Source organism: Arvicola amphibius, chromosome 5, assembly GCF_903992535.2.
Source record: "Arvicola amphibius chromosome 5, mArvAmp1.2, whole genome shotgun sequence".
NCBI lineage: Eukaryota > Metazoa > Chordata > Mammalia > Rodentia > Cricetidae > Arvicola > Arvicola amphibius.
In genome coordinates this window covers 16,897,657-16,918,965 of record NC_052051.1, presented here as the reverse complement: position 1 = coordinate 16,918,965, position 21,309 = coordinate 16,897,657, and the positions used below count along the sequence as shown (strand labels likewise).

The 21,309-nt window shown below is 45.2% G+C and overlaps 1 protein-coding gene across 1 annotated transcript in view; it reads right to left on the bottom strand.

Moving 5' to 3' along the window:
• Positions 1–21,309, bottom strand: part of Ptprt (protein tyrosine phosphatase receptor type T) — a 784,117-nt gene that overhangs the window by 30,305 nt on the left and 732,503 nt on the right. The window contains exons 19-24 of the mRNA XM_042055120.1: positions 13,515–13,591; positions 6,744–6,780; positions 5,250–5,347; positions 2,473–2,532; positions 1,675–1,791; positions 50–204 (exon numbers count right to left, since the gene is read on the bottom strand). Of these exons, the coding sequence (XP_041911054.1) occupies positions 50–204; positions 1,675–1,791; positions 2,473–2,532; positions 5,250–5,347; positions 6,744–6,780; positions 13,515–13,591 (544 nt within the window). The remainder of the gene's footprint in view (positions 1–49; positions 205–1,674; positions 1,792–2,472; positions 2,533–5,249; positions 5,348–6,743; positions 6,781–13,514; positions 13,592–21,309) is intronic.

The following is a 21,309-nucleotide window of genomic DNA, read 5'->3' as shown; positions in this document are numbered from 1 at the left end:
AATCCAGAGGTACAGTTGGTTGCAGAATGGGGGTGGGGGCTTGACTCACCTGCAGTGGACCACTATGGGCCCGGCTTCTGGGGGGTTGAGGAACTTGACCTGGCGGACAAAGCCCAGAAGGCCTGTGGCATAGCAGGGAACACCATGGTCAGGCCAGCTGGTGAAGTGGAAGAGGCGGAGCTCCCGGATCTCATGGTAGCCTTTCTGAGGAGAGAAAGGGACTCTGTTCCTCCAGCTGATGCCCTCATGTGCCCCCCGAGCTCCATGGGGTGTAGGGGCTGTGGTACTGAGGAATGGTCCTCTCTGCTGTGTGGGGAAATGAGGCCCTCGCTGGGTTAGTGGGTGTTAGCTCACAGGAGCTCAGTTACTTCTGGAAAATGTGAAACCAGTCGTTTTTTTGAAGAACCTTTTAAAAATTAATTAACTCATTTATTTTTATGTGTATGAGAACTTTCCTTGCATGTCTTGCAGACATTCAGAGCAATTCCTAGCTGGTGCTAAGAAACATCAACTTTATTGTTCCTCTCAAGTCAAGTAATACTCACCCAGGGCCATCTTTTCCTGGACATGTCAGAGATGATTGAAGCCACAGCTGCTGCCCCGGAATAGTTTATGGCCCCACTGAGTGAGGAAGGGGAAAACTCCTATGTGGATAATCTGACCAGAGTGTACAAAGGAATTATCTAACAAGATCGGAGGGGAGTTGAAATCTGGGAAGACTTCTTAGGAGAGGCCTCCTTGACTGATTGTTTAAGGAAAGATTAAAAAAAAAAACAGCCAAGAAAAGACACCACTCCTTCACCATGCCTTGCAGGCTACAGTTCTTCTCTATTGGGGTCTGGGCTTAGAGAGATTATCTTAACATTAACTGGGGACTCATTAGACAAAAACGGTGTCCATTCAGACTCTCTTCATGGTGCCTTGATTACACAGTATTGGTGGTTGGTGCCTTCCTGTTGTCCCTTTTCCTGGATTGCATCCTTAAACGGCAAGCGCTGACCCACCCTGGAGGTTAGCCCTCACTAGTATGTCCGTAGTCAGCAGGAGTACAAATGTATGGACTGGTATCTCTCAACCTAGATACTCCTGGATGTGACATGCTGGGCTGGATAATGCTTTATCCTGTGTGTTGTGGATTCTCTAGCAGCATTACTGGCCTCCACCCACTAGGTGTCAGTAACACTCTCTCCCAAGTTGTGATGTTCTGACATCTTCAGACAGGCACAGATACCCACCAGAGAATTAGGCCCAGACTAGATTCCCAGCCTGGGAAATGCTGGCTTCTTTTTGCCCACCATGCTATGTTCTTGACACTTGGCCAAGGATATTATTCCTCCCATGCTTTCCTTGACTGGGGCCTTTTCAGCCCCCAATTTTCTGCATTCTACAAGCTACTTCAGTCCTAGGGGTATGTAATGGTGCTTCTGTAGGTCCTCTCTCCATCCTTTGGTTCCTTATGGCTCTTATCACAATATATCCCTTAGTCTACTGCATTGTCTGTTGAAGTCTGTTTCTCTCTCTCCATTACATGGCCATATCATCTCTGATTACCGTTCTGTTTATCATGTCAGGTGTGTGGCTGGGTACGAATCAGACCCTTGGTCTCCACTGTCTGGATGAGTAGCCCCATCAACTGACATGGAAGAGGGAGTACTCATAGAAAGGGAAACTTACCTTCTGGACTGTGAAGGTGCGGATGACATATTCTGCCAGGGGCTCTGTTTCAATTAGGGTGACTTTAATGTCTCCATAGACCTCTGTGTCATCTGGCCAGTATCGCACACACTTTACCTGTGGCCAAGTGAGAGACAGGGAAAGGATAGGGAGGAAGATGCATAAACAAAGCCAAGCATGAGAAGCCAACTCCTTTGGTTTTCCCATCCAAATAAACCCAAGGGTGACTTTGGAGGCATTTCAGCCCATGGGGCGCTCAGTGGTCAGGGATCAGCAAGTGACACTGGGCCTAACTCACTGCTAGAGTCACTGGGGCCATTACAAATGACAGTAGTTTCTTCTCTTACAGCTCCTGGTGGTTTTCCAGTGCACTGCTATCCTAAGCCATGAGAAAGAACTAGGTAAGACGGGAGGCGTATCATCCCCACATAGCTGATGAATAATAGTACTGGAGATGGTGACGTGGTCATTTCCTACTGTGTCAGCACGGGGATGCTGAGTATTATTATCTGAGCAAGGATGAGAAGTTCAGGTGGAAACCAGCGAGGAGGTAGAAGCAGAAGGGTTGAGGAGAGGGTCCTTATAAAGAGGTGGTCACTGGGGACTGGAAGGAGAAAGGCTCATTGCTGGGGAAGAGACAGACAGTCCTGAGCTCAAAGGGATGATGTGCCACTGCTCTCTGCCCCAGCGGTGGGTTCCTATGCTACCAGCAAGCAGTTCCCACGTTTGACTCTAAGTTCCACAGAGAGCAAAAGAAATCATGGTTTTCCCCCTTTAAAATAGCAAAAGTGTTATTACCATTCCGGGGGACGACGCACGGCCTAGCGTGGCATTTCCCACAGTGTGTTCCGCTGGGTGCTAATAGGTGTTAGGTAAACAAAACAAAACAAAAAATAAAACAAAAACAAAAACAACAAAAAAAAACAAGAAACAAACACAACAAAACAAACACAAAAAGGTTTTGTGGTCAAATGAGTTTGGGAAATGCTGTTTCAACAAAGTTAAACAAGCTGCTTTGCTAAAACATGACTTAGATCCTCAGAAGCACTAATGCTGTTAAATATCTTAGGACTCTCCAACAGGGGCAGAGGACACAGCATTTCCCAAACATATTTAACCATGGAACCCTCTGCTCACTAGCCAGCCTGCAGACTAGCATCCCATGGAACCCACTTAGGGAAACACGGAGAGCACACCAGGGTTTGCAGAATATTGCTTGATTCTAAGACTTTAGAGCTAAGACCCTCATAGAAAGCCTTAGATTCCTTTGGCTAATGAGAGCCGATACTTACCTTGTCTAGCACTGCCTGCTATAAGTGTTCTTTGACTTATTTGTATATATTGTTTTAATTTGATGTCACCATAAACTTAGATGGTATGCTCACCCACATTTTACAGATGAGGATTTAAACATGGGGAAGCCAAGGAACCTGCTCAAAGTCACCAGCTGGCAAGGGATGGAGTCAGGACCAAGCCCAAGTGTCTGTGTCACAACAAAGAACATCGCCTTGCACAATCATTGTGAGTGAATATACTGTAGTGTGTTAGTTGGCCACTAGCAGGAGTGACATTAAGAACCTTCTCCCCCCCTTGCAAGCCCAGTTTCAATCCACAGTCCATGGCCCCATCACTGGGAGAATTTGTTTCAGAATATGGAATATACTGGAATTCTCAAATCCTGGGCTTCCTTTGCTTCCCTCTGGAGCTGCGGTCCCTGGGTGGAGGCAGCTGAACAGCGAGAGCTGTCTGAACAGTGGGTGCAGTCTGAACAATGGGGTTACGAGTACTAGGATGAGTGTCAAGAGTGAGAAGAGAGCTAATTGGTTCAGGTCTTTACCCCTTGGCACCCACGCCTCATCTGTAAAATGGGGAAACGGGGCTAGATAGAGGTAAAAACGCAAGGAGAAAGTCCCACTTGGCCCTGATCCTCTATTAAGGTCCATGCTCTTTCAGTACACCATGACCACCTTCTTCTTCTGCACCTCTGTGACCAGGACACTTTCTCCAGATTCTCTATAAAAGCTGACCTGACTACCACTCTTGTATAGTTTGTCTACAGTATGGCAGCCCTTTGAGTCTAGATAGTTGTACATCAGCCCTTCACCAGTGCAGCCCACCCATCCACCCGCAGGCCACAGTTAATCAAAGAGGCAGAGGCGAGGTTGGAAACAGTGGTCCCATGTCTAAGCTCTGGCTGAGGACAACCTAGGACCCAATCTGGAAAGAACGGAGAGAAAGACAGAGGCCTGAACCCTGATGAGATTTCACAGTCAGGGGAGGAAGAGCAGGCAGGAGAGGGTGAGATGCTGCTGAGAGGAGAAGACAGATGAAGAGAGAGATGTGGAGCCTGGGTTTGTCAACACCAAGGCAGTGATGCTGACAGTTTCACTGGTGGAATGGAGAGATCTGCCATGTTGAGGTGGATAGAGGAGACCCGAGAGGAGACCCAAGGCCTCTGAGTCCTTGAGAGTCAGCAGAAACACGGGAACAGGGAAGATACCTTTGTTTGGCTTTAAAAAATGTTTCCAATAGTTTTTTAGTCATTAATTTTGTTATTTGACAATTTTGTACACAAATATGATTTATTCAGATTACTCTCCTTCCCCTGCCTTTCTATTACTGCTATCAGTCCTCCCCCATCCCGCCCCTCCCTTTAGCAGGCTCATGGCTTTAGTTTTTGTTTTGTGACTCATTTGGTGGTGGTTTTTGTCCCTCTGAGATGGAAATTACTGAGCATATTCACATGCTGAGGTGAAATAATTCAGCAATGGAGAAGAGACTTATATTTCAAATGAAAAGGGAATATGAGAAAATCTCTGAGCCTTGTTGGGTTGCACCTGAGGATATTAATACGTCTGATCTGCCCTGCCTGGTTCCTTCCCTTCTAACAGTATATCCTAGTGACAGGTCCCTGCAGCCTCCCTTCAAAGCTGAATGTGTCATTTCCTTGCTTCTCAGGGACTCCTGGTTGCCTTCCTGCCTTGTCCCTCTGGCTTCTTTCAAGTTCATTCTCTTCTTTTAGGCAAGGCCAGGTTCTTTAACGGAAAAAGAAGGTTGGGCTAACAGATGAGGAAGGGAGGTGAACAAGGGCATGTGGTGATCTCTCAAAGGGCATCTTCCCAAGGGTCACCTATCAAAGGCAGAAACTTAGTGTTTGCTGTATTGGGCTTGGTCATAAGAAATGGCCAATATTCAACCTTTTGGAATCAATAGAAACAGCCCTTTCTCACGGCTAAACCTGAGAGCAGAAGGGAAGGTTGTGAACATGGCTGCAGATACAAATAAGGTTATAGGTTTGGGATGTGTTGGTGAGAGAGTTTCCACCCGATGGTTTTAATTTCCTCAAAATGCATGAGATGACGTTATCGGTGGAGAGAGAGGATAGGAATGGGATGGGAGACTTGAAGGAGTAGGAACACTGCTCATAGGAGAAACAGAGTAAGTTATCTCCCATCCCTATAGGCTGCCGTAAAGAGGTGGTACTGCTTAGGAAGCTGGTGGCACAGTGCAGGCAGCAGGCACCCCAGGGTATATCTCCACCACCCTCTGCCCACACGACTGAAGGAGACGCTTACCCTGCCCACTTCCACGAGGTTTGTGACCATGACGATGCTGGCAGAGTTTTCCTGCCAGATCATTCTCCAAAAGTCCTTCACAGTCTCTTGCATTGGACCTGGCAACAGAAAAGGGGATGGGGTTAGAGACTGTGGGTACAAAATGGATGCCGAGCGGTTTGTCTCTCGGCTGTTTAATCAGGGTTCAACCTAGGTGGGTAAGAGTGAGGCCTGGGGAACCTGAATGGGTAGCTGAGACTGAGGCCGGAGGTGTGAATCTGTTGGGGCCAGGGCAGAGCACAGATAAGGGAAAACACCCCACTTTTTTTTCCCGTATCTGTGGTCTGCAGCATCCTCCTCACCCTTGCCCTCACCCTCATGCTCAGCCCGGCAGCTCCACTTTTTCCTGATCCACTATTTTATCTGAACTATCATGTCCAAGGGGGGGGAGGGTTCCAGAAATTAGACAGTGGGATCTCGATGAGAGATAGCAAGGGATCTAGGGTAGGGAGGGTAGAGCTGACAAAAGCAAGAGGGTCCAGAGTTCTGAATTTGACAAATGTCGAAGACAATAATCTGAAGTTTGACCAGGAAGGAGAGGATTAAAGCACAGAAAGTACAAAAGAAAGAAAAAAAAAGAAAAGGGCAGAAAAACCAAGGAATAGGAGATAGGATCTGACAGTCCAAAGCAATTTCCTAGGAAACAATTCTTAATATCCTGGGTCTTTATCAATTTTAAAATTACAAAAGCAATTCAAGCATTTGAAAGAAAATTTGAATAGCATTTTTCTGTGTTTTGTTTGTACATATACATTTTCTGCAATAAGCAGAAAATAAAGTATATTTATTATAAGTATATTTTCATATCATCAAAATAATATATCTCAAAACTACAGCGCTTTCTATAACACAGAGACACCATATGTTATTTAACAACCTGTCTGTTATTGGGCATTTAGGATTTTTCACTTTTTCCTATTACAGATGACACGATAACATTGTGAAGAATGCTTTTGATATATGTCAAGGTCCACACATATAATTATCTGCAGGACTTCCCCCGGGAGGCTGTAAAAGGCGTCATCATTTTTAAGCCTTCTGATAGCATACTGCCACACTGCTTCCCAGGGTAATGGGCTGTATCTCTCTTGTGGTCTTGCACTCACTGGAGGGATGGGAATGTCTGCTGTGTATCCACCGAGGCTTTTCTCTGGTCACCCCACACGTGGTCCCTTCCCTCTGAATAATATTTCCTAGTGACAACCATTTCTGCTGAAAGTCTAGTTCAAATCTGTCCTCTGCTTGCTCTTCAAAGACTGGTGGAGGCTTTGCTGCCCTGTCTCTCTGGCTTCCCTGTCTGCAAAAGTTAATCCTCTTCCTTCAGGAGAAGCCAGACCATTTAGTGGACAAAGAGCGTTGGGATAACAGAGAGAGGAAGAGTAGATAATAAGGCTTACCCTGATTTTAAAAATTCCCTCTTCCTAGATAACCTTGAGGTCACGCCAAGACACTTACCTTGGGTTGCAATGTAGTGCCGGGGACGGTGGTACCCCTGGAAAATAGGAAGAAAACACAACCAAGGGTTTCCATTCAAAGCTTGGAAACAGCATAATATTAAGACACATCTCTTTCTAGCTACCTGGTGTTCTCATAGGCAAAATGGGAATTGCTGTAGGGCTTGTGGTTACCCGCCTACTGGGGTGTGGCCTCTTATACTATATATGCTGATGCAGAGCCTGCGTCAGCCCCTTCTTCCCTGGCCTCTCTGTTAGGGTTGCTGCAGAGGTGAGTCCTCCCATGTTAGTAACTGAGCCCTCCTCCACGAGCAAACGGATGGAAAGGCGTATCTGTAATTCCAAGTCAAGATGGACGGGGCTATGCAGGCTGGATAGGAGACTTAGATTCTGGGGTCTTTTGAGTATGTTTGGGAGCAGAAAATAGCTCCGTAGAACCCAGAAGGATGAGGTTCCTTGTGTCTACTCTCTTCTGCCATCCACCTCGTCAGCTGTTCTCAAAGTCTTCCCTGGCCTGGGCCATAGCTTCAACCTCCTGGTGTCCTCCAAGAACCCAGTTTTACTCCTGAAGCTCATAAGCTTTCTGCAGCAGTGGGCTTCTCAGGATACACCCAAGGTTGTCAGGTTTTTGTTTTTATTTGAGTCTGCAGTGACTCTGCATTACTTGCATGGCAATGTCTAAATGTTTCAACTTATAGTAACTACACGATAGCATCCGCATCTTGAACTTTTTTTCCTGCTCTCTTGCTGTGTCTGCTCCCTCAATACACTCATCTTGTGTTACAGCCTCACTACCAAGGACTTTAGACATGGCCTCTTCTGTGATACAGAGGTAACTCCTTCCTCATGAGTCTCCTTTCTCTTGAGAGATTCCACAGGGCTTCACAGAGACTCAGTGAATACAGAAACACGAACAGCAGCACTAAAAACTTTTATTCTTTTCTTCTCCTGGGTCATGAAACACACCATCTGGAGCGAGGTGCAGCTTTCTGCACAGGTTGGTCAGTGGGATGCATGCAGAGGTCTGGTTTTGCATTGGCAAAGACCCTGGAAGAAACTGGGTTAGAAAGATTTCAAATGTACTTGAAAGTTAATGGCAGAAAATTCTGGGCAAGAAATTCACACATCAGTTGTGAGGCTGGCCTGCCGAGGCTCTATTTTGTGCTTTCATGTGTTTACGCAATCATTTCAGATTCGACCAGCAAGCATCAAAGGGGCACATTCTACTATACACAATGCATGGAAACCCAACAGTGAGCCATCCAGATGTAGGCTCTGCTTTGGAGCAGCTCATAGACATCTACAAGCTGGGTTATGAAACTCCAAGGGAAGATGGGGGTCTCTGTAGAGCACCCATGGTAACTGACTCAGCTATAGATCAGAGGAATGTTCTCTGATGAGGTGGTAGTTTAATTAGCTTAATTAATTAGTTTAATTAGTCTGGGCTGCTTGACATTCTTGAAATCCCACTTCGTGCCATCAGTAGCCTGTTTAGTCTTCCCACTAATGTCCTCATTGCCCATGGACTTAGAAGTCTTCTTCAGAAGTGGTGGTCACATTTCTGTCCAGAAGACTTAGCACCAGGCCACTGTCTGCTTCCCTCCTCTACCACTGACTTATATTTTGTTCTTCCATTTTGTGTGCACGTGTTCGTGTATGCATGCACATGTGTGTGGAGGTGTCAGTGCATGTGTGTAAATATGTGTGAAAGCCAGAAGTCGATGTCAGATGTCTTTGTGAATCAGTCTTTTAAGTGAACCTGGAGATTGTTGACTTGACTAGACTGCCTGGCCAGTAAGCCCCTAAGACCCACTGAATGCACGTGTGCCACATGCCTGCCCCCATGCCGCATCTGAGCAAAAAGACCTGATCTAGACTCAAGAAACTCACAGAACTCCCAAAGAGGAAAAATTTAAACCATGGGAGTGATTCCTTAGCAATGGAGATAAAAGGAAATGTGTTGCTCAATTGGGTCTTCTCTGGGGATTTGCCAAGAGCTAGTGAAGAAAACTTCTTAACCTTAAAAGAACTCCCAGTTCATTTAAGTCCCACCTACACAGCACACAGACTGACTGCAAACCAGCACTGGGCCTGCCTCCATCTGTCTGTGAGCAATGGGAAAGAGGTTTGCATCCAAAACGCATTTATCTCACTCTGCACTCCTGCATCTGTTACTTACTAGGGACCCAGATATGATATTTATTTCCAGGCTGGTAATTTATAACAGATTCAAGTGGCTAATACATTCTCGGGTGTTCAAACAAACAGGCCAGTGGGCTGGTTCAGAGAGCAGCATACCACGGCCTCCCGAGGCTCGGGCAAAGTTGACCTCATCCAGCTCACTATCCAAATAGAGTCATTTTAATGAATTGTCAAGATTCAATTATAGAGAAGGTCCTCTAACTTGGATGGCTAGCTCTTGTCTTTGGGATGTGCTGAAGACCAGGACAAGGCGGTGAAGACTAGATAGCTCCCCCACTCCACTGTTGGGTTTCAGGGATCCCCAGGAGACCACAGAGTATAGTTCTACGGAGATCTCAGGTAGGCTCACAATTGTGATATTCCTGCTTTCTGCCCCATCATGATTAACATAAGAAGGTGCTTTTATGTTTGGTGTCTTTTTGTCTCGCCTCTGCCTCTTTCCCATTGTCTTTTCCACACTCCGCTCTGTAGCAATGGGAGGGGACAAAGTAAACCACAGTGTAGGCTCCCATGTCCTCAGGCGTTCAGAGGGCATCTTCTAAGTAGGAGGGGGAGGGAAAGCTAAGAGGCCAGTGGGAAGTTGGGGCATATGCCCTTCTAGGTTCTTCCTTGCTGCATTAGCAGGGGTTAGCTTCTCCCTGACAAGAGCAAGACAGCCTTCTCCTTATAGTAATGCTATTACTTTTGTACCCGTTCTCTTATCCAGCCATTGAACTTGACTGCTTTGCCTTCTCTAGCTACAGGCTACTTCACACAATCTGGTTGGTTAGTCCATCTCAGGATTATTCAGGCACTTGTTAAACTCTACCCAGTTAAGACCTGTGAGCCAGCTTGTTTCCCCTTGGAACCCTGATACTCTACGGCAGTTACCCTAAGTTACAAAGGTAGCCATCAGAAAGGCCTGTATACAACAGGCCCAACAAGGATGGGATTCATGACTGCAGTCTCATTAGTCCTAATGCTAATCGCTGAGATGCAGCTCAGGGCCTGACATTGCCCATTAGGACAGCATGCGGTAGGGACATTTGGCCTGTCTGCACAGTCTACTTCTTACACAGAAAGGGAGGGGGCTCTTCTGTGTTCCAGTTCTGCAGCGAATTAAAGTCTAGCTGTGTGACCTAGGGCATTGCTCTTAGCCTCAATCCCTGGTTTCCTGTCTTTTAGAGGCTTGCAAAAGACTTTGTAATGACAGAACAGGACAGCGCTGATTAGTGCTGGCACTGTATAGAGTCACTTGCATTTAAAGCAGTTTCATTTGCTGTCTATATTACATGGAGATTTCTCAGTTCTACGCGTACTCAGATATTCACTCTATTGCAGATTGAGTAAGTAGTTGGAAAAATCATTTCGATGGGGGGCTTCCATTTAGCTATTAAACGCCAGATAAATACGTCCACCTGGGCACACAAGACTATGTATATGCTATATCCTTATGACTGTCACAGCCACCCGACCACAGTCAAGGTGGGGAAGGAAAGAAAGAAACTAGTCCAGCCCGTATCAATAAGTGCTTGATGAGTGTCCGCTAGATGCACGCTGTGGATGGTGTTAGGAGTAGATGAAGGACCAGGGGAAAAGAGTACTGGGCTGGAACATTCAGCTATGGTTCATACCCAGGTTGTGCCACATCTCTATGACATTGAACCAGTTTTTCAATTTCCCCAGGTCTCAGTTTCCCCATCTGCAAAGTGGGAGTGATAAGAACCACATTGAAGCATCACCAAGAAGTCTTAGAAAGTTGACTCGCTTCAAGCATACATCACAGGGGCAGGAGTGACCCATCAAGAACCTACTGCCACTGTCACTGCTTATTATTGCTGGAGGAAACAGAGTTTGGCACTCTTGATTCAAAGTCTAGCTCCCCCTCTCTGACTTCCTTGGGTGGGATTCTGGGTACATTTCATAACCTTGAGAGTCCCAGCTTACTCATCTGGATATGGGTCCTAAAGGTAGTCATCTAGTTAGGCTGAGGTACTACTTAAGGTGACACACTGGTTCATGAGGAGTGATCACTTATTCTTAGGTCGCTACAACCCTTTCTTGTCCAGTTGGTTCTTTGTCACTTTCTAAGGCAGGACTGAGATGTCATTGCCTTCAAACTTTTATTGGACTCCCTCTTGAGGCTTCAGTCTGACAGCCCCTGTTCTAGGAAAGAATCTTTTCTCATCTGACCCCTCTTACCAGACAGAATCTTTGTCTGATAGGTCAGTATTTCTAGCACACAGTGGGACATCTGCTTGGCATTTGTGAGATGACTATTAGAACGGAAAGCTAATGACATGGCCAGTGGATGCTTAGAGCAACCCACTCTTGCTGGAGACGAGCTGCTCAGAATTGGATTGCTCCCTGTGAAGTCATCTGGAGGGCTACAGACACAGAGACAACCTTCTTTACCTCCAATGAAGCTCTAGCCCCGGGTCTTGGCCACACAGCAGGTCCTTTGTTAGGTGAGGTCAGGTAGGAAAATGGAAACCACTCTGGGCATCACAGAAAAAGGTACTTCAACATGGAGGTTCTAGAGGAGCGTGATGGCACAGAGGAGCCGTGGGCCAACCTCAAGATCAGCAGCCCATAGAGCCCGTAGCTCAGTGGTTCTTTACCTCTCAATGCTGTGGCTCTTCAATATAGGTCCTGATGTTTGGGTGACCCCCCAGCCATAAAGTTATTTCTGTTGCCACTTCATAACTGTAATTTTGCTACTGTTATGAATTTTAATATAAAGATCTGTGTTTTCTGACGGCCTTAGGCGACCTGTGTGAAAGAGTCATTTGACCCCCCAAAGGGGTCAAGACCCACAGGTTGAGGACACTGTCCAGAGGAACAATGGAAGACAGAAATTGTAAGAACAGGGTATCTGAGATGGCCTGGTAGGAATTAGAACTCAAACCAAGGGAAACTGGAGATACAGATGAAAGGTGACCATGGAGGAACTTCTACCCAGGCAGGAAGAGAGCAGAGATACCCTGGTTGCTTTCTTTCTGTCATCCCTGGGGGTCCTATCGATCCTTGTTTCCTCCTTCCCTGAACACTATACCCATGCTTACAAGTGCACAATCACTACCATCTACAAAGCAAAGGAGAGCAGAGAGTGTCAAGGAATTACTGGGGGCAAACAGACAAATGACCATGCTGGCCTGAGTGGATATTTAGAAATGTGATTTTGCTGGGTATTTCCATTCACATAACAAAGGGCAGATAGTGCTAGCAACTTAGGCTTCTAAGCTTCGATGTGGGTACTCTCCCTTAGGACAGTCACATCTACCTAGCCATAATCAAGGGAAAGGAGAAAAGGAAGGAACCAATCTAGCCTGGATTGGTATCTGCTGGCTGAGTGTTCACCCAGTGTAAAGTGTAAAGCAGTTATCAGGTTTAAGGTTCAATAAATGTTTGTTGAACTAATGAATCTACTGCTCAGGCTATGTTATAAAAATTCATGAAACATGTTATTGTACTTCATAGCTGGTCTATCAATACACTCAAGCGTCTGAGGGATCAGTGGGAAACTGAGTCTTTCTTCAAGACCTCTGGGCTCTGAGCTGAGTCCTTGAGAAGTCAGCTTGGGTCAGTGATGCTGGGCTATCAACTTGGCAATAGTGGCCATACTTCCTCCTTTGTAGAGCCTTTCACTTCTGTGCACGCCGTTCTTGGCTCCTCTTTGAACCGAGTCCCTTTCTCAGGAGTGTCTGAAATGTGGTGGCAGCCTCCCTCCTACTTGGCTGTATATTCCAGGCTCTCTTTTCTGGGCTTTTCCTTTCCTCCCAGAGAAGAAGAATTGCAGAGCTCAGTGCTGAATGGGACCACCCATATTCAGACACCTTCAATAGCTTTCTCTTTCCTTCAGGGTTCAACCTCCTAAGTCATCAAGGATCCAGGGCCAACCTCATTTCCAGTACTGCCACTCTCCTGTTCCCACTGCCCTCAGACAGAGATGATATGTCTTTCTTTCCAAACTCCTTCCTCTTGGCAAGAGCAGTTCCCTAACCAAAGGCGCATCCTCTCTCGCTTTGAGTTTGAATTTCTCTTGCACCTGAAGCTTTGACTCACACAATTTTCTGCATCTCTGATTGAAGAAGTGATGTTTCCCATCCCCGAATCCTGAAAGTGTTTTATCTGAACCTATAATAGTCAGCAAGCTCTAGTTTACCACAGATGTGCGCAGCTTCTCTTTTCTGATGTTTTTGAGGGTGGAGACCCTGACATTTTTAGTTTTATGGGCCTCATAATATCTAGCACATAGTGAGTATTTTAAACATTTTGTTGCACCAATGGTTGTATCTTCAAATGAATGATTGAGTAGACAGACACATACACATTAATGCATGGATTGAATGAATAAGATCAGCCGTTTCCCTGGAGCTGCAAAGAGCAGATGACTCGAGTCTGCTTGAACGCAGCTGTAGCTCTGGGTGGATAATCAACTTGTGCCATACAAACTAGGGAAATGACACACAGCTCTGGACATGTTCTGGCTACCTTCTGGTGGACAGATTAAAGACAGCCTCTCAATTAGATCTCGAGTCTGGACGGTCAACTCTAGCCCATAGCTACTTAGCCCAATCAAGATACTCACATCGATGTAGTTGGCATTGATGTAGTCAGAGTGGGGGTCTCCATCCAGCACCAACAGCCTCACCCGGGAGTGGTCATCTGCAGAGAGAACAAAAAGCAGGAAGCGGTAGATGAGAAGCTGTGGAAGGAGGGGTCAGTCGTTGTCTTCGGTAGAACTGTCACCCTTAGGGACTCCGCCTCTTTCTCACAGTTATATGTTGTTTACAAATGAGGAAACAGAGGTACAGAGAGGAGATGAATCTGACAGAGGACCCATTTTCTACTTTCTATTTTGATTATGATTTCACCATTACCTGAGCAAGTGTATCCCCGGCTCCTAAGTCTTAGTGATTTCATCATTAATATCGGGACAGAAATACCTGCTTCATGGAATAATATGAGAGACTGATATCCGTGCCCAGACCATAAGGTCATGGAGTCTGAATCAATATGCTTCCTTTCTGTGCTTGTTTAAAAACAGCAGGGTTACCCATTTCCCCATGAACACAAACTACTTTATGTTTGTCTCTTGGAGCACTGATGCAGACAGAATGTCGGCAGTGTCTTGTTATCAATACTATCATTAAACTGAGGACTGGCTCATCAGAAAAGGGGTCATCAATAACTAAAAATCATGTTACCGAGGATGCCTTTCCAAACACAGTCTAGACATAAACAACAAGATGTTCGGGCTTTAGTCAATAGCATGCTTGCTTCAAACCACACTTTAAATGGTACATCAGAAAAATCTGGATAATCCTTTGCAATTAATTAATGTCAATTCTGACATGCTAATTTACACACACTAGGGAACATCTTGGTTGGGTCTGGTGAGGACCCTCAGTCTGCTACCTGGGTCACTGTGTGCCTTCCATTGCATACATTACCCCCATTATACTCCAGGGCAGAGATGGGGTTCACAGTCAGTGGGATAGAGAGGTGTGGGCCTCATAGGGTTAAGGAGGGAGAACAGGGTTTTCTTGTAGACTTTTACAGTACTCTTCAGTTTCTAAGCACATTTGCTGGCACTAACCTGAGTTTCTTGAGATGGGGCATTGACTGCCTTGTTCTGTGTTTTATCCCTTACCGCCTTACGGGAGTAGCACACAGCAGGCACTCGGTGAGTACTTGGTGAGTGGATGAGTGAATGGCCCCATTGGGTGCTCTCAGTGATCTCACGAGAGAGGCAGCATGGTTCCCTTAGTCCTTGTAACAAACGAGCAAACTGAGGTTCATAAAAATTGGCCGTATGACTAGTGAATGATGCGACATAGAAAAGTGTGGGCCTATTAACTTCAAGGCTGTATGTTCCTACTTCCAAAAGGCTCCAAGCAGGAGATTAGAAACCATGTAAGTATTCACAGTGGGGAATGGCTCGAGAAGCTGTTGGTTGAGTGACAGAAGAAACGTTTAAGAAGTGAGATAGTTTAGAGAAACAACAAAGAGACACTACTTTCACAGACTGGAGGAAGAGACAGATGGGATGGCATTCTCAGAACTCCAGAGTTGGGCCAACCTAGAACTGGAGCCACCATAGGTGTCTTTGGCAGGAGCTGGACACAACGGGAGGATTTCCTGGTTGCAAGGACATCACCTTGCAGAGATCAGCTCCTTACAATGTAACAGTAACTGGAAGGTCAAGGATGGGTCCAGCTTTGGGCAAACAGGCCCTGGACTGATAAGGCACCACTCATATCTATTAACTCGGAATCAATCATGAGTATCAACAGGCAGCAGGTACCATGCTTGGATAATGCATTATACTGGAAACCCCTTTTCTAATTCTCCAAGGAGGAAAAGTTTCAGTGGAAGCCACTGGAAAGGAGGAGTAGGTAGGAGGTAACTCTGAAAGGGTATGGGATAGAGATATGGGGTCTGGGGTGAGGAAAGTTTCAACTTAAACTTTACTGAATTAATTATAAATCTCCAATATTAGGTACATCATCTCATTCACTTTTCTCTAAAAGTAGCTCTTCACCTTATCATGGTCACAATGATGTGCTATTATGATTCTGATTTCACAGGTACAGGAACTCAGGCTCACAGAGGTTAAGCACTTTCACCAATTAGATAGCTACTCTCTAAGGTGCATCCTGCTCTACCAACAGGACTCACTGTCCTGAGGAATTCCAAGCATCTCAAAGGGTAACTACTGTTAGGGTCTGTGCAAGTGAGTGGTCCCCAACCCTCAGTACTCAAGGGAGGGAGACTTCCTGGGGATGGCCATTCTGTAGGAGTGTGACCTGACTCTGAACCCAGGCTACCAGCAGTTACAGAATTTATAAGTCTCAGAAAAAGGAAATGTATATTATGTTTTTATCTAGTGTTCTTACTAATGACTTGGTGATTCAAAATCTCTTTTATTTATGAGACTGATGAATAGCCTGCTATACTAAAGAGGCAGATCAAAATCTCCTTTACTTACTGAGTTATGCTTGCCTGGAGACTATAGCAGTGGAAATAGAGATTCTGGTTTAAAATGATAAAAGGGGAAATATATATGCAAAAATCATTAGAAACAGCAAAAGAAAGAAACCTACAATTTTGAGTCAAATATCCTTAAAGAGCATATGTGTCTCTAACCATCAGTGTGTCTACCCATATCTTCCTTTATTATTAACAACACACTTGCCGATTATCTACTATGTGCCAGCCTAGTTGAAGGAACTAAGAAAGGGTTAGAGTAGGTGAGCTTCATGCTTAAGCAACAGGGGCAATTTGATCCAGGAGATGGCTCACAAATGGAAGGGAAACATCAAGGTCTCGCAAAAGAGGAATAGAGAGCTCTTGTAGTAAAATGAGACTCGGGAATTAAAAGTGAGGAAGGTCTGACCCACGGGCATCCAGGAAGTCTTTCTCTTAGAGGACACCGTGGAAGCAGGGATCCTCAAAGAGCCAGCACATTGCAGGAAGGTGCTGTGGTGTAGGACTGCAGAAGTCTTTTTCCCTGGGATCACTGATTGTGAGGGGAACAGTAACAAGAGGGGACAGAGGAGAAGGCTGGATTAGAATGGAGTGTTCTCTATGCCACTTTAAGGCACCAAGACACAAAGACCTAGAACATTTAAAATTTCAGCAGTGAAATACTACATACACAACAGTGGCAAAACCTCACAATACCAGCAACTACTTGCTAATATTTGTAACAGGAATGCTCACCCACCCATTGCTAGAGAAACCATACAGTGGTGCAGCCACTTGGAAGATAGCAAGACCATTTGTACAAAACAAAAATCCATCACCATGAGATCCAGTAATTACATTGTTTGGTATTTATCCAAAGTATTGCAATCTTATCCCTACATTAAAAAACTACGTAAGCAGCTTTAGTCATGATTGTACAAATTTGGAAACAACCAAAAATGTCCCCAGTAAGTGAATTGGATAAATAAAGAGTGATATAGCCATATACTGGAATATTATTCAGTGATAAAAAGAAATGAACTCACGAACTATAAAAGACATGGCAGAGACTTAAATACGATTGCTAAGTAGTGGAAGCCAATCTGGAAAGGCTATGTTGAATGTTGAGTCTGCATATGGTTCTAACTATATAATACTCCAAAAGAGGAAGAAACCATGGAGCCTATAAAAACCTCAATGGTTGGCAAAGGTTTAGAAGAGGAGGAAGGAGGGTTAAATATGTTGAGCAATGGGGACATTTAGGGCAAGGAAACTATCCTATAAAATAGTGTAATTGGAATATAAGCACTTTCCAGTTCTATAGAACTGCATAACATACAACGTGAGCCCTAATGTAAACTGTGAACTTAAACTAACAATAAGGGACCGATATTAGGCTATCAACAGCAACAAATGTTCTGCAGTGTTGATGAAAGAGAAAACAACATATAACTGGTGCAGAATTCTGTACTTGCCACTCAGCTTCTCCATAAAACTAAAATTGCTCCTAAAGAAATAGAGGATAGTGCCTGGCATACAGCAGGGACTCAATAAATGGAGGCTTGGGCTAGATATCAGGTACACAGTGGGGTGACAGTGGAGACACCTAGAAAGCTAATGTTCCCCATTTGTCCATCTGCCCCAAGACAAATCTGTTTATCTGCAGAGACAAGGAGTAATATATGCGTCCCTTAAAGGACAGAATTCAGATCCAGGTCTACCAGAAAGGCAATACAAAGAATGGCAGTGTCCTCATGGTTTATTTATCTGTTCTGGGAAATGCTAATATTATTCTGTGTCCCTTTCTTCTGCTAACTTTATGTAATTAGAAAGATAAAAATTGTGTTTACTCACATGCACATGGAGAAAGATGGGGCAGCCAGCGATGGCAAGGAGCTTATACAAGGTAATTTACAAGCCGCCCAGAATGTTCATTATACTCTATCTACATTTTGCAAGCTTGAAAAACAACTAATTTGGCATGCAGTGTTTGAGAGTCAAGACAAAGAGAGGGTTATGAAGAATCTTGTGGAGGAGGAGAAGCTCCCTGAATGGGAAGTAAGATGAAGAGGCAGGAGCCTGGATACTCCAGGTTCCTCGAGGAGGTGGGGATTGGGAAAGAAATAGCCTTTGCTTGATGGTAGAAGGGCTATGAAGGACCTGGAAATCCAAAGCTGTCCCATGAACACAGCTGCAGGGGCAGGAGGACATCACCTTCTGTCTTCAAACTATCTGTTCTTTATGGCTGTAGAATGTGGGCCCATGGTAGGCTGGTAACTGTTTCAGAGGCTTACAAACAGCTCTCTGAAAGGGAACAGAGGTCTTATATATCACGTGGCTGGTGTAAATTTCATCACCATCACCCATTGTAAACTACAGATGTACGAAAATTATGCTGATCATATGTCTGCTTTTGTTCACTGGCATGAATCAACCAGAGCACATCACTAGCAGAGACTCTTACCATTCCCCACAAAGCCACACAAGCTCTGATTGCCTGAGAATCCACTGCCCTGTCATGGCCTCCTCTTCACACACTTCCCTGGTAACCTTGATCTTAAGTGGTTCCAATATACTGTGTTTGATCTGGTCACAGAGTCTTCACACGTGCTGAGGCACACACTTGTCTGGGACCATGCATCACGACCAAATTCTTTATCTTGTCATGGCTGATCCACTGTCTCACCTGCAGTCCTGCCCTGCCCCAATATAGACAACCAATCCTTATCTTTATTAGAAGAGAGCTAAAGGATCGGCTGAATTGTGAAAACCCACCCAAGACGCCCCCTCCACTCCCTCACTAGATCATCATAATACTTGGGTTGGGTTGTAATATTCCTTGAACCTCTATTTATTCAACTATAACCCCACATAATATTTTTTACTACAGACTTGTGCCAGAGATGAAAAGAGATCAAATATGAAAACATTGAACCTACTGTAAAGAACAACACAAATATCTAAGTTGATCCTTATTATTATTATAGACCAATGGATTTCTAAGTGTGATTCTTTAGATATCCAGATTTTTGGGCCATACTCCAGTTTCCTGAATCAGAAGCTGTAAGAGGAAAATGTATGTTTTAGCAAGCTTTTCACAGTGCACACCCTGTTTTGAGCATGCAAATTAATGTTGAGTTATTCAGCACGGATTTGTCCTAACTTTAATCTCTCTTGGGAAAGATCGGGAGACTTCCCAGAACTGGGCCATGAGGTCAAAGACCCCCTCCGTGGCAGGTGGCAAGGGATAGGAATTTATCTGTATGGAGAGTGTAAGGTGTTCTATGGACTATTCCAGAAGCTGCATGGATACTGTGCCATTTGATTAAAAAAGTAACTCTGAGTGGCAAATTGCATACCTTACTTCATGGATGGAAAACTCAAGGCTCCGTGGAGTTCTGTCACTCAATAGAAGGTATAAGGCAGGCAGCCTCCTTACATAGTGGTACATTGGCCCCCAAGACCCCAGTGCCCCAAATCCTTCTATCCCTTGTTTGCCACCAACATCTCGGTCCCCAACCCTGGTCCCCTGTCTCTATCTTGTCATTTCACAACCACTCTGGAGGAGGAGGTTCAGTTCTCTCCTTTGTACAATTCTAACTAAAAACCAAACCCCAGATCCCCCCCTTTTCCCCATCATCAGACAGAACCCAATAAATCAGTCATCTCAAGTCACATCCACTTTAAGAGAGAATCACTTCAGAAAGGTGGGGCTGGGAGAGACTCTCATTTGCATACTTTATAATCTTTCCTCCTGTCTTCTGGGGATGGCAGAGGGTAAAAAACAGGAGCAATTTTTCAGAGAAAAGAGATTTGACTCATTACAATGAATTGTGGAGCTGCAAAACCATTTCCTGGAAGTATTGGAAATGTTAATGCTATCATCTTGCACGAGTGGGTAGGGAGGAGGCAGGTAATTCCACAGGGACTGCCTGGGTACCTCATCGAAGCTAAAGGTCTAAACATTCAATCTTGATTGAATTACTCTTATTGGGACACAGAAGGCATAGCTTGGGCACCACACAAAGAGGATACACATCATTCTGTGTGTCTCCTTGTCTCCACAGATCCATGTTAACCGCTAACTGAAGTTGGGAAGCTTTCACAGCAGAGGCAGGAGAGAGAAAGAACAGACAAGAAGAGCACCCAGAGAGGACAGGGGACAGTGTTGTTCCCACTGTAGCTCCTTGTATTCTCAGGATGTTACCAGGCAGTGCCCCATCAGGAAGCCTTCCTGAAAGAACAGTGGGAGCAGAACCAGAGCGGAGGAGTCCGTTTAGTGGTTTTGGAGGGTCTCCCAGCAAATGCTAGGAAGAAAGGAATCCAGTGACAGACTGTCACCCAGAATTGGTCACACACACTGGACAAGCAGGTGTCGGTGCTGCTATGGAGCTCTGGGAGAAGACAGAAAATGTGGACCTCCAGGGAAGGGGAAGCTGGGATTCTTAGACACCCACTTGTACTAGCCGTCAGTTGAAAGTAACTCCTGAGGACATTTAATTCCCCAATGCTGTGATCTGTCCTATAAACAGAGAATGATAGTCCAGTGTCCAGAACACATCCTCAGAGACCGACACAGATGCTGGCAGTGGAATTAAGACCGTGAACAACAGAGGGTTTTGGGGAGATAGGGATACCAAGGATTTCTCTATTAGGAGATGCCTGGGGGAACCCACCAAGAGCCACCCTCAGAGAGGACAAAGAAGAGCAGAGGCCGAGAGTCAAGAGCAATGAACTAGGTAGGGGCCCATTATGTCTTCTTAGCTCTTTTCCTAGGAAGCAGTAGAGAATCCTGCTGTATGAGAGGACCTCTAGATTTGTTCTGGACTGGAGTTCTTCCTAGCTCTTTTAACTTTAGGAAGAGAACACCATTCTATAGAGTGATATGGGATTTCTCTCTGTATTCCGTGATTACCATTAATAAATAAAGAAACTGCTTTGGACATATAGCCAGGCAGAACTTATGTAGGTAAGGAAGATGAATGCTAGGAGAAAGAAGTACAGAGTCAGAGAGAAGCCATAGAGCTGCCACCAGACAGATGTGCTGAAACTTTGCTGGTAGGCCACAGCCTCATGGTGATGTACAGATGAATAGAGATGGGTTAAATTAAGATGTAAGAGTTATCCAATAAGAAGCTAGAGCTAATGGGCCAAGCAGTGATTTGAATAATATAGTTTCTGTGTGTTTATTTTGGGTCTGAGCAGCCGGGAACTAATTAGCAGCCTCCTCCTACAATAGAGCTTATCTGTTAGGAAGCTGGGCCCTTGGCAACACATTCTTCTGGAAAGCATAGATGGGGCTTCATGCACGGGAGACCCCTTGGCAAGAAGCATGTGGCATCCTGGCAGGTGACAGATCAGAGCTCTGGCCATGGCAGTCCTACCTACTTATTATGTGACTGTGTGACCTTGGG